General features: G+C 40.5%; 2 protein-coding genes across 3 annotated transcripts; both read left to right on the top strand.

Annotated features, from left to right (window-relative positions):
• Positions 1-3,555: 3,555 nt before the first annotated feature.
• LOC144010681 (cannabinoid receptor type 1A) lies at positions 3,556-9,401 on the top strand. 2 transcript variants are annotated; one of them, XM_077511107.1, is made up of 2 exons: positions 3,556-4,064; positions 5,434-9,401. In XM_077511107.1, exon 2 carries the CDS (start codon positions 5,474-5,476, stop codon positions 6,875-6,877), a length of 1,404 nt encoding a protein of 467 aa, XP_077367233.1. In that variant the 5' UTR covers positions 3,556-4,064; positions 5,434-5,473; the 3' UTR covers positions 6,878-9,401. The 2 variants fall into 2 exon arrangements, with proteins under 2 accessions (XP_077367233.1, XP_077367232.1); XM_077511106.1 differs by having other exon boundaries at positions 3,561-4,069.
• A 715-nt stretch (positions 9,402-10,116) lies between these two features.
• Positions 10,117-12,202, top strand: akirin2 (akirin 2). The gene is made up of 5 exons (XM_077511203.1): positions 10,117-10,663; positions 10,911-11,042; positions 11,196-11,345; positions 11,449-11,520; positions 11,599-12,202. Exons 1-5 carry the CDS (start codon positions 10,492-10,494, stop codon positions 11,607-11,609), a joined length of 537 nt encoding a protein of 178 aa, XP_077367329.1. The 5' UTR covers positions 10,117-10,491; the 3' UTR covers positions 11,610-12,202.
• Positions 12,203-12,410: the final 208 nt, after the last annotated feature.

The following is a 12,410-nucleotide window of genomic DNA, read 5'->3' as shown; positions in this document are numbered from 1 at the left end:
CTTCATCATATTGTGCGCGTAGGTAGAAGCTGTTAACATGTCCACTCTGTCATGGTGAGATACAATATTGACACAATCATTTCAGAGATTCTAAATGTATCTGTTAACACAGCTTGCTAACTGAATCGTGTTGGTAAGTGAAGGTCGACCATGTGCTCATATAATACTATCAGACACAAATGTCCACCCTGTCAACAATTTTACATACAGTATCTTGCTGTTGGTATTGGCATTATTGTTTGCTTGCAGTGAATTTGGTGATGTGGCCATTTGGTATTTTGTGAGTTTCCCAACTACTTTGTTGTTGTTGTTGTTGTTAATGGTTCGACCTTTGTTTTTTGTAATCTTCTTCATATTGTGTTTAGGTAGAGGCTCTCAAGCTGAACATGTCCACTCTGTTATTGTGAGATATTGACATAAACATTTCAGAGATTCTAAATGTCTGACTAAATCGTGTTGCTAGGTGAAGTTCGACCATCTGGTCAGTGGTCATAAAGTACTACCATATTATTAAACACAAAAGTCCACCCTGTCATCAAATTCAAATACAGTATCTTGTTCTTTGCATGGACATGAATGTCTACTTGGAGTTAATACAATGACGTGGCGGCCATTTGGTATTTTGTGAGTTTCCCAATCGCTATTTTGTTGTTATTGTTAATAGTTCAACCTTGGAGCAGGTCATTGAACATGTACAGTAGTTCTTTTGTGTATTAGCAGCCAACACATGATCCTCCAACACATAAATGACAATCAAATTAATTAGTCTGTGACGCTTGTATATGTGCTCGGCTGCGTATGAATGACAACAAACATCACCCGTAACTAAGGTGGAGAAGAAATTGTTCTCACTGGGACTGTGGCTGTCTATCAAATGGATGTGAATGTTAATGTGGCGCGCTGAACTTACAGATTAGACGTGGGGGAGAAGATTGTGAGTCAGAAACAGCCACGATTTCAACATCGAAAGATGCGATGGGCCTTTTTGCTCTGCTTGAGTGGCACTACTGAGTCATAACGGAGAAAACTCGTTTTCAGTCATCTAAAATACCACGACTGGCATTTTTTAAAAGATAGCTCCACTGAATTTTAGTTTTAATGTCAACATTTGTTGCTACCTTCTAAATATACACAAAATAACATTATATGGAAAATAGTACGCAAAATTCTTACAAGCAAGTACACCATTGAAACTGTCACAAAGTTTCAGAACAACCTAGTTAAGTTTTGTTCTGTCTGCATTTGTGCTCACCTGAATGCCAAAGTTTGCCCAAGAACAACAAAGGCAATGTTTGCCTGATTAGCAAAATGCTAATTCAGCCGATGTGTCAAAAAAAAAAGAAAAAAAAAAAGTTAAACATGTCTTTGTGATGTTTGCCAAATAAATACATGGAAATTAGATTCGCAAGGCCACTTGACAAAGGTTAATTGGTCACTTTACACACACCCAACTTTCGCTACACATTTCATTGTAGCTCATCATGAAATTACTGCAACTTCTCTGTTAATTATTGAAACTCACCAAATGCCATCATTAAAAACAAGACATCCATTTGATTGGTTCCAGCTTAACAGCATGTGAGTTGGTGAGTGTTTGTTGGTGGGGATTTAGTAAATTATTCAAGCAACAACAGAAACACACGCTGACTGTCAAGTAGGTGTGCAACCTCTGAACGGCTTTACATGGCTTTCAATTGTTAAGCAAACGCTTCAAAGGTGAGAAGAATTTAGCAAAACCCCAAATTGAACTCACAGTCGACTTTATAATCTTGTTTTGTTCATGACGCTTCTGATGGTGTGCTAGCATGTTTTCGGCGACGTTCGTATAAGGTTGGTTGCAAACTGAAATGATCAAATATTAACATACAAGACTGCAATTTTCACTTCCGACTGTATGTATGCTACTTACGCTAAGCACTGATGGTAGAAATTCAGGATAACTAATTAAAATGCATTACATGATTTCCAGATGGCGGCCCCCAACAAAGTTATCAAGGAGCATACATTGGTTGACGTACTGTACAGCCAGACATTACCTCATCCACTTTCATGAAGACAATGGCAAAATGACGTTACTGTTGATATTATTCAGTAATTAGATGTTACATTTTATAAGCAGGTATAATCTGGTCACATATCAACCAATATATCCTATAATATTTAAACACAGGCCATCTTGCTGGAGGCCGCCATCTTGAAATCATGCCAACAGCTCACATATCAAATATAACACGTAAAATCCATTTTTAATTAGATTTTGGGGGGTTTTTTATTTTGTTGGATGTCTTCCTTCTTGTCAGACGTGTTTTTAAAAGTGTGATTACACTCCGTCTTTTTTTAATTGCATAGCTACATTTTTCTTGACCAGTTAGCATAGTAGCTAACGCAGCTAGAATGTATTGTAGAACGAAACGGCTAACATTAGAATTAATTTGCAATTTTGTTACTTAACCTGGTGCTTTTAAATTAGTTTTCAAATAGAATTTTTCTTATTTAACTCATTCGCTCCCAGCCATTTTATGTGAAGTAACCCCCTTCGCTCCCGGCTGTTACTGGATTTTGACTGATTTTGCAATGCCCATAGACTATTGTGTTCTATTGCTATAAAAACATGGAGCCTACCAAAAGAAAGATTAGAGTCGGGGGAAAAAAATATATTTCTATCTGTTTCCGTTTTGCAGCAATTAGCATTAGAATATAGCTAAGTTTCATCATTAAATAGTTTTGTTGCAACATGGCCCTGGTTGATCTCTTATACTCTGCTGCCACCTGCTGGCCATTTGTGTAATAACTACCATTGCTTAAAGCATTCTCTTCAGTTCAGAGGCTGCATCAAAGCCTTCTGTATGCTCTAGCATAAAAAAACATAACATATAAATACGTCTTTGGGAGCAAATTGGTTAATTGTAAATGATTTATTCAGCCTTTTTCGGTGCTTGAGCATTGCCAAACCCTACAATTTTGTGATATGAAAAATAAAATATCACATGAAACACAAATTGTTACGGTTGATCTGGACAAATTTATAAAATTTAATATTTTATTATCTGTTTTTCCTTAATTTTTTTTAAGGAGGAAGTCAAAGTAAAAAAAAACAAAAAATCAATTAAACAGCAATATAATAATCACGGCTCACCTGTTTTCCCAGTTTGGTCACGTGACAATAGCAAGCTGAGCCGTGATTGGTCATTACCTGAGCCCTGAGCAACTATGATGTCATTTTCAACAGCAAGTGGCAAAATGGCCGCCACCCCAGAGATGGATCAAATTGCGTAGATTTTCCTATTTAATTCATATTCCACATATGCAATATTAATCCGAATGTTGTATTTGGACTAGTGGGCCCGCATCGAACATATTGTAAAGAAAATTTTTGACCTGACTTCCTCTTTAATTAAATATATGATTTGCTTTTCAAAAATATTGGCACCTACGATGTGACGATATAGTCACTGTATTTCATAGCAAGCAGCACTGGAGCTCAAACAATCATTACAGTATGCCTTCAATGGCCATTGTTTCTATTGTTTGGTATCAGTTGCTCTAAAAGGAAAAGATCTATGTCACCTTTTGTTTCTATACCAAATCTCCACACCAAGTCGGAGTGGCCACTTAATCTGATTCCGTTGTTGTTGTATTTGAAGCTTCTTTTGTCTGAGCTCGAAGGAGCACTGGGAATTCAAATAAGATTTCTGTGCGAGCGCACTGACTGCCTTGTGCATCGTGGGGCCGGCCAGCTGGAAAAGTGATGCCGGCACGTGACGTGGCTTTGAGGGAGCGACGCCTTATAAAAAGTGTGAGGACTGTGGAGAGCACAGAGCGTCTGGAGGAGCCGCGCTCGCATCCTCCCAACAGCAGAAACGCGCGCACGCACAATCTAGCATTTGTCTGTAGAATTTGAGTGGGGGGAATGGCAACCAAGCTTCATTTGTATTAAATCACACTTTGGTTGTTTTTTTTTTTTTGCTGTTTTTACGAGAGCTGTGAGGAGGCTGGATGTTGCGCTTCTGGCTTGGATTAACGCGCAAAGATAAAGGGCGGATCTGCGCACTGGAGGGAATTATGTAAGGTAAAACAATCATTTTCATCTTTTGAGGATTTTTACTCATCTTAATTCTAATTCATTAGTGAGGTTTTCTGTATTAAAGTATCATGTTACCAACATTTCTGAACTAATTTGATAAATGACATCATTAAGTGCCATCATGATTTTATTTTTTGTAGGCTATTGCACGGGTGTGGATAATGCATGCAATTTAAGCAAGATTTTAAATCTGACTGAAATGTTTAGCCTATATATTTTACTTGTTATATTTATTCAAATAGAATTAAACAAAAACTTGCATAAAAGTGTGAATGTATTTAAATGTGTTGTTACTCAAAAGGCCCCTACTGTAAATACACTTGCTGGCAAAAACATTACGTATTCTGTACTTGCACAAAAATCTGTTTACGTCGCCCAATATCAGATGGACGCACAGAGAGAAATGTTATTTGGAAAGCAGCATCCTCCGGGAGGGGCGGTGGGGGGACAACCAAAAAAAAAAAAGATGACATTGAATCAAATTGCTTTTTTAACTATCAAAAACGTGGACTAATTTGATTAATTTAGATTTGTAGTGACACAATAATGTGAATTTAATGGGTCTCAGAAACACTCCTGCAGCCCCAACCCCCCATTGTAAAGACACTTACTGGCCAGTGCATTAAGTACACCTGCACAAAATTCCAGTTCGTATAAACAAAACGACAAGCTTAGTGTAATTCATTTTAGAGGACAGATTTGAATAAACTGAAATAATTGACTTCATTTAAAATTGAAATGGATTCAGATTTCTTCCACTGCATCCAATATTTTGACTCTGTAGTGTAGTTAAGTGATGTTCACTAAAATAAGCATTGGGTATATTTTTAAATATTAAAATGAAAAAACATCAACTACAGGCATTATTAATGTAAATGTTTCTTAAGAAGCACCACTACAGCCCCTATTGGAACTACAACTACAGGCCAAAACATTAGGTACACCTGCACAAATGAAACACGTCCGAAACGTATAAATATAATTTGGTTTTTGTGCGTGTAAGAAGTGCGTCGAATATTTTGACTGTGAGTTCTTAAATGAATACATCTCTTGTAGTGTCAGTCAAAACTGAACATCATCTTTGAAATTGCAGAGGCGGGACGATGGACTCGTCTGCTTCGCCCTCAAAAGCTGGCCTTGAAAAACGGGAAGAAACAGCATAAATATATTCAATCTGTCAGTAGAACAGAAACATTTACTTGATGTGATTTCTTAACCTCCCACTAAGGAAACTAACTCATTCACTGCCATTGACGGCGACAGACGTCAAACATCCATTTAAAGATTTATGGTTTGGTAGTCATCTGGTATCAACTCCAGATCAGAATTGACGTGTCGCCCGTTTGCAGGTCGATGTAAGCTCGCAGTCCTCTCATCCCTGCCAGCAACATGCAGTCTGTGCTGGATGCTGTGGCCGACACCACCTTCCGGACTATCACTTCTGGTTTACAATACCTGGGCTCCAACGACGCCAACTACGATGAGCCGGTCAGCGAAGTGGACTTCAAGGGCGTCTTCTCCCTGCAGAAGCCCCTGTCGTCCTTCCGCAGTCACGCCTTCCCCGACAAGGTCCCCCCCGACGAGGAGCTGATCCTGAGGGGCTTCTACCCCACCAACGCCACGGAGATCCTCTCCAACCGGACCGGCTTCCGGGATGAGGGCGCTAACATCCAATGCGGGGAGAACTTCATGGACATGGAGTGCTTCATGATCCTTACGCCCAGTCAGCAGCTGGCGGTGGCCGTCATGTCGCTCACCCTGGGGACCTTCACCGTCCTGGAGAACCTGGTGGTTCTGTGCGTGATCCTGCAGTCGCGCACCCTGCGCTGCAGGCCCTCCTACCACTTCATCGGCAGCCTGGCCGTGGCCGACCTGCTGGGCAGCGTCATCTTCGTCTACAGCTTCTTGGACTTCCACGTGTTCCACCGCAAGGACAGCCCCAACGTATTTCTCTTCAAGCTGGGCGGCGTGACGGCCTCGTTCACCGCCTCCGTCGGCAGCCTCTTCCTCACCGCCATCGACCGCTACATCTCCATCCACCGACCTCTGGCCTACAGGCGCATCGTGACCCGGACCAAGGCGGTCATCGCCTTCTGCATGATGTGGACCATCTCCATCGTCATCGCCGTGCTACCTCTGCTGGGCTGGAACTGCAAGCGACTCAAGTCGGTGTGCTCCGACATATTCCCGCTCATCGACGAGAACTACCTGCTCTTCTGGATCGGAGTGACCAGCGTGCTGGTTCTTTTCATCATCTACGCTTACATCTACATCCTGTGGAAGGCGCACCACCACGCCGTGCGCATGCTCAGCCGCACCTCCCAGAAGAGCCTGGTGGTGTACTCGGCGGACGGCACCAAGGTCCAGACCACGCGCCCCGAACAGGCCCGCATGGACATCCGCCTGGCCAAGACTCTGGTGCTCATCCTGGCGGTGCTGGTCATCTGCTGGGGTCCCGTGCTGGCCATCATGGTCTACGACCTCTTCTGGAGGATGGACGACGACATCAAGACGGTGTTCGCCTTCTGCAGCATGCTCTGCCTGCTCAACTCCACCGTCAACCCCATCATCTACGCCCTGAGGAGCAAGGACCTGAGGCACGCCTTCCTCAGCTCCTGCCACGCCTGCCGCGGCAGCGGCCAGCAGCTGGACAACAGCCTCGAGTCGGACTGCCAGAACCGCAACGCCAACATCTCGGCCAACAGGGCCGCCGAGAGCTGCGTCAAGACCACTGTGAAAATCGCCAAAGTAACAATGTCGGTGTCCACGGAGACTTCGGCGGAAGCCGTGTAATTGGCTGTCGAGATTGGAGGAGAGTGGGGTACATGTCATGTTTCTTGTCATTCAACGTTAATAAACCTGATTTGGAAAAAAAAAAAAAAAAGACAATTTAGTCAGCTTACTTCAGAGTGGAGTAGAGAAGCCAAACGATCCTTCCTTTGATGGCACTAGCATGAAATTTGGCAGAAATACTCATTGTGGTAGACTTAAAAAAATAATAATAATTGCTAGCCACCTGTTTTATTTATTATTACTGACTTTAATTGGAAGAGTAGTTCTGGCCTTTTTTTCCCCCACCAAATAACTGCATGATATGCAAAATATATTGAATATGTAACTTGATTTTCTTATGACTATTTCAAGACACCGGTGCGAGATGGAGGTTATCAGACCAGTTTCTTTCTAACCTTTCTTGAACCAAGGCAAATACTTTACCTTTGATTTTTGAGGGTTAGCACTTTTATTTCCTCAAAGGGGACATAAAATCACGTTTGCACCCCCACTACGCTTAACATGCCATTCTGATTAATATTGTGTTTGTAGAATAGGAATTTAGCTGCAAAATGATTCATCTCAGGGGCGGCCATTTTGTAGCTCGCTGCCAACAGAAAGTGACAACACAGTTGCTCAGGTAATGAACAATCACGGCTCACATTTTCTGATTTTTTTTTTTTTTTTTTTTTTTTGTCATGCAGAGTTATTAGTTTTACCTGAGCTTTTAGGCACTATGATGTCATTTTCAGTCGAAGTGGCAGTGCAAGGCAAAATGGCCGCCCCCTGCGTTAGAACAAAACAAGTGGATTTTGCTGCTTTAATTCATATTGTATAGATTTTTTTATTTTTTTTTATTTTTTTTTACTTCCCCTTTAGATAGTGACTTACAGAGTATATTCATACTTTCATATCAACTGAATGATTCTGGCCACACAAAAAAAAGCACATTGAGCTGCTCCATTGTTAGTGTGTGCCCAAGTGCCAAATGGTATTACAAGGTCGTATATGGACTGCAAGGAATTCTTCAGTTGACTTTCATGATAGTCCAATTAGTGAATGCATTTTATATTTTTGTACTGTGACTTCAGGTTTTGAAAATAATGTATCTTATCTTCACATTGGGAACAAGGGGCTACTGACATTTTGAATTTCACACGTCTTACTGTGTGCCATTTGCACCATGAATACCAGAAACCTTCTCTCTCTTTCTGTCTCTCGCTCTCGCTCTAACTTTCTCACAGGCTTTCATGTACAGACATTTTCTCTTATTATTAGAACAGGTCACTTTTTATACTTCTTCTGACAACACTCAGTGAGTGGCGAGTGTGCAAGGAGCGTGTGAAGCGAAACGAGTGGTGAGTTGTGCAATGTGAAAAATGACAGCGCTTCTAACTTGAGAAATTAAATAACGCAGTTTTTTTGAATATGTGGTAAAACATAAACAACTTTTTTTTTAAACAAATGGTGATGATCACCGTTGTATAATTGTATCTATTTGTTTACTTGCTAGTCGTTAGCCAGTGTAGAGTATCCCAATCATCAAGTGTACAGTGTTATAATGCAAACGAAGTGTTGCAATTAGGGATGGGCATTTTTTTTTTTACAAGAGGCTTAATTGATCGTTTAAAATATATATTTTTGATGGGATCTGAGAATCATTGAATGTTCTAAACTCCTATTGATGGTGGATGTTCTGTAGTTCCAGTAGGTTACCTATTCTTCTTCTACTACAAACTATTTGAGACGGAACCAACAGCGCCTCTGCTGGTTGCTTGGTTGCCATTAATCAAAAATCCCTTCCGCACAATCAACGATCAATCAGATGTTTAAATAATGCCTATCCTTAGTTCAAATCCAAATGCTCAGCTATTCAGTCTGGCTTGAGGGGCAAAAATTTTGAACTTAAAAATGAGCTAGGACACAGTGTGCTGGTCACAACTGTGTGAGCTGCATTCATCTCGTGTCTGCTTTGACTAGATTGTATGTAATACCTCGTGGCTTGGTGATATAGTTTAACTTCGAACCCAAAGCCTTTAATGAATCATTACAGTGAGTTGTATCCAGTGCTACAGGGCGTCGGGTCGTTTTTGTTTTGTTTTGCTTAAAAGCCACCCATGCACTGGCCTGTAGTGAAGTACTTGTAAGTGTTATGGAAATATTGTCTGCTGTTCGTTTTACGTGTACAAATAAAGAAGTGGATGAGGGGAGTGTTCGCACTTACAAAAGAAAAAAAAAAAAAGTAATTCCTCCAACCCCCAAAGAAGCAATGGAGTGCTTTTTAAACTAGGAACTTGACAGCACAATTGTTCTTCTGTAGGTTTTTCTATTGGTGTAACGCAATTCATAACAGCTGTGTACCGGTAAATGCTTCTGCTGCCTCTTGTATTCTTGAATAGTAAAGATTAAAAAAAAAAAAAAAAATGTCAAGTGACTGTACAGTAGTGGGAAGATGAGCAAATCCTCAAAATGACAAAAAAAAAAGGTCACAATCGCTCATGTGTTTTTAATATTACTGTTTCAATAAAGTTGCAGCTGATTGTCACGTTTGTCTGTGCAATTTGATTGATCATTTCAGGATGATGAACATTTTCCCACCGCGCCTTTTCCTGAGCTTTCAGTTTGCTCTTATGAGGTCAATACAGAGAAAAAAAAAAAGATGGATGGAGAAATCGTCAGCTCCACCACATCAAGCTAATCGTTCAATATACAGTTAGCGCCCTCTGGTGGATATTTTTGTATATTTACTCCAAGCCAATAATCCAAAACTCGCCACACGTTTTTATTGTTATTATTATTATTATTATTAATTTCTTTTTTTTTCGTGTATGTGTGTTGTCTTTCTAATAATCCCCACAGGGACCAATTGAACGGTTAGTATCACACGACAACATCTGTTTGCACAAATGGCAACAGGATTTTGTTTGTTTGTTCTACTAAATATTCCAACCTGTAAATTAGACTTTTTTTTTTGTTATTTCATGGGTGACTTAATAAACAAATAAAATTATATATACGCAACTTTATTTATACAGTACTTTAAAGAAAACAGTCAAGAAGTGAAGATAAGTAAAACAGTAAAAAGGATAAGTGATTCGGAGATAAGCATTTAGTAACTTTTCTGCCTGGTGGGGTTTGTTGCCAAACAACTACAGGGTTTAAAAAAAAAAAAAAAAAAAGTTGCCGGGGTTGTCGGGAAACGTAGTATTCAAGTAAGTAAAACGTCAACGATCATGGGTGATTAAAAACTACAACGACCGGCATTTGGCCGATTTCTCGCGCATGCGCATAACAAATGAAAAGCTACTCGAATCATAGCCGGCCCACCGTTTAACCGTTGTCTTTACCTTGTACAGCGTCGAAATATCTGCTTTCATCTGACGATACACCGTAGCTAAGACGTATCGTTATCTCCGCTTTTGTTCAAAAAACATTTGTTGACTTAAATTGCGTGCCATCGATCAACAGAAAGAAACGAGAGGCGAGAAAGCGGCATTTTCTCATACCCCGGAATTGCTACTGCACTACAGTAGCCGGAGAACGATAGCTAGCAGTAGCGTCCTCACACTCGGATCGCCACATAACGGAAATACTCTCGCCTCTTGTGTCTTGCTGAGAGTTTTGGAGCTAGAGCGATGGCGTGTGGAGCTACTCTGAAGAGGACTCTGGATTTTGACCCCTTAATGAACCAGGCTTCCCCGAAGAGGAGGAGGTACGCCCCGATCCGGTCTCCCGTCTCCTCGCCGCAGAAGTACCTCCGTCTGGAGCCTTCGCCGTTCGGACAAGTGTCGTCCAGATTCACCACAGGTTGTCGGGGATTTATATTTCTATATAATTTTATTTGACATATGTTGGACGCTAACTCATGAAAATAGGGATAAGTGAGGCGAAGGCGAGCATTCACTTGTTTCTGTGGTTTGATTGAATTGATTGATCCAAATCTTCAATGTCAGTGACTATCCTAGTTATTGTATATTTATTTTTAGCTTATTATTAAGACCGTTTTCGTTACGTGTTGATTCGAGAGTGATGCGTGTTTGTGTTCCCGTCACAGAGCAAATCTTGCACAACATCAAACAGGAGTATAAGCGGCTCAAACGGCGAAACCTGGACACTCATTTTCAGCAAGTAGACGCCCTCTCTACTCTGGATCTTCACAATATTCCCAGTGGATCCTCCCTATCAGGTAGTCTGAACACTTTTTTGTTGTTGTTGTTGTTGTTGTTGTTGTTTTTTTTCTTTTTTCTTTTTTTAAAGCTAGCTTGAGACTACTGGCCCAAGTGCCCCAATTCTTAGGATAGATTGTTTTTGTATTAATTGAGATTTCTTATCCGGACAGGTTCAAGCTCAGGTGCATCCTCTCCCACCAGGAAGGAGCAGCCCTTATTTTCCCTCCGACAAGTCGGGATGATCTGTGAAAGACTACTAAAGGAGCGTGAGGATAAAATCCGGGAGGACTATGATGAGATTCTGACCATGAAATTAGCAGGTATGATTTAAAAAAAGTTATATTTTGTATCGCCACAATGAGTCACTTTTTTAAATTATTATTATTATTATTATTTTTATTATTTATTCTTCCCATCCAACAGAGCAGTATGACGCCTTTGTCAAGTTCACGCATGATCAACTCATGCGGAGGTTTGGAGAACAGCCTGCTAGCTGTGAGTATTTTTTTTTTCCTTTAAATGTTTGGAAGTTGTGTTTTACATTAACGTCGTGTGGTGTTGTCTCTCCTCTAGATGTTTCTTGAGAATTCAGCTACAACCTTAGTGGTCTACTTTGGACTTTCTCCCAGCTGTGCCATATGTTGACTAGATGGACTAGTCTGCGGCTTTCACGTTTTTGCTGTTGCTGGTGCAGCTCAGGAGGACTCCTGTTGATGTGTCCTAGGACCCTCCGTGACTTCCACCAGTGCCCTTGCAACATTTATTTGGCTTTCTTCTCTGAATGCCTTCACGCATTTGAGGCCAACTGCCAGCATAAAAGCTCTCTGGCCTTTTGAGTTCAATTCTGCTCTCACTTACTATTTTACTAATGTAAATTTTGTTTGTACAGTTTGGAAAGGGTGTAAATGCTGTCAAAGGGAGCCTTCCTACTAAACGTAATGGATCAGAAACTGATTTTTTGTTTTACACCGTAGGCAGGCATTTATTGCATCTACATTGTTATACACTGTAGTTTTTTTCCCCCTTTGCCTTTTATTCATAACGTCAAAATATTTTGCTTGTAGAAAGGTGGGGCTTAAAATCGAGAAAACCAATGTACCATTTCCACAGGCATGTCTTTGTGATAACCTGGTTGGTTAATGCATATTTTGAAAGCTAATGAATTTGTTTGACTTCATTGTTGTTGTTGTTGTTTTTTTTGTTTTTTTTAAGTCCACACTGCAAACAGCAAGCAGTTATTTACAGCAACAGCACTTATTGATAAGATGCCACCTTGGCCTTGTACTGCACCTTTTTAGGAAAGTAAAAACATAAAAAATAAATTTTATATATATATATATATATATTAGGGGTGTGAATTGCCTAGTACCTGACGATTCGATTCG

The sequence above is a fragment of the Festucalex cinctus genome, chromosome 21 (assembly GCF_051991245.1).
Source record: "Festucalex cinctus isolate MCC-2025b chromosome 21, RoL_Fcin_1.0, whole genome shotgun sequence".
Lineage (NCBI taxonomy): Eukaryota > Metazoa > Chordata > Actinopteri > Syngnathiformes > Syngnathidae > Festucalex > Festucalex cinctus.
The sequence above is the reverse complement of the archived record's forward strand: the minus strand, read 5'-3'. Positions and strand labels throughout refer to the sequence as shown.

Bases quoted from the DNA above. Each gene is read 5' to 3' on its own strand.
- LOC144010681 (XM_077511107.1), top strand. From the start codon at position 5,474: ATGCAGTCTGTGCTGGATGCTGTGGCCGACACCACCTTCCGGACTATC.
- akirin2 (XM_077511203.1), top strand. From the start codon at position 10,492: ATGGCGTGTGGAGCTACTCTGAAGAGGACTCTGGATTTTGACCCCTTA. The intron at 10,664-10,910 runs GTTGTCGGGGAT...TTCCCGTCACAG, and splicing joins GTCGTCCAGATTCACCACAG to AGCAAATCTTGCACAACATC. The intron at 11,346-11,448 runs GTATGATTTAAA...CCCATCCAACAG, and splicing joins TCTGACCATGAAATTAGCAG to AGCAGTATGACGCCTTTGTC.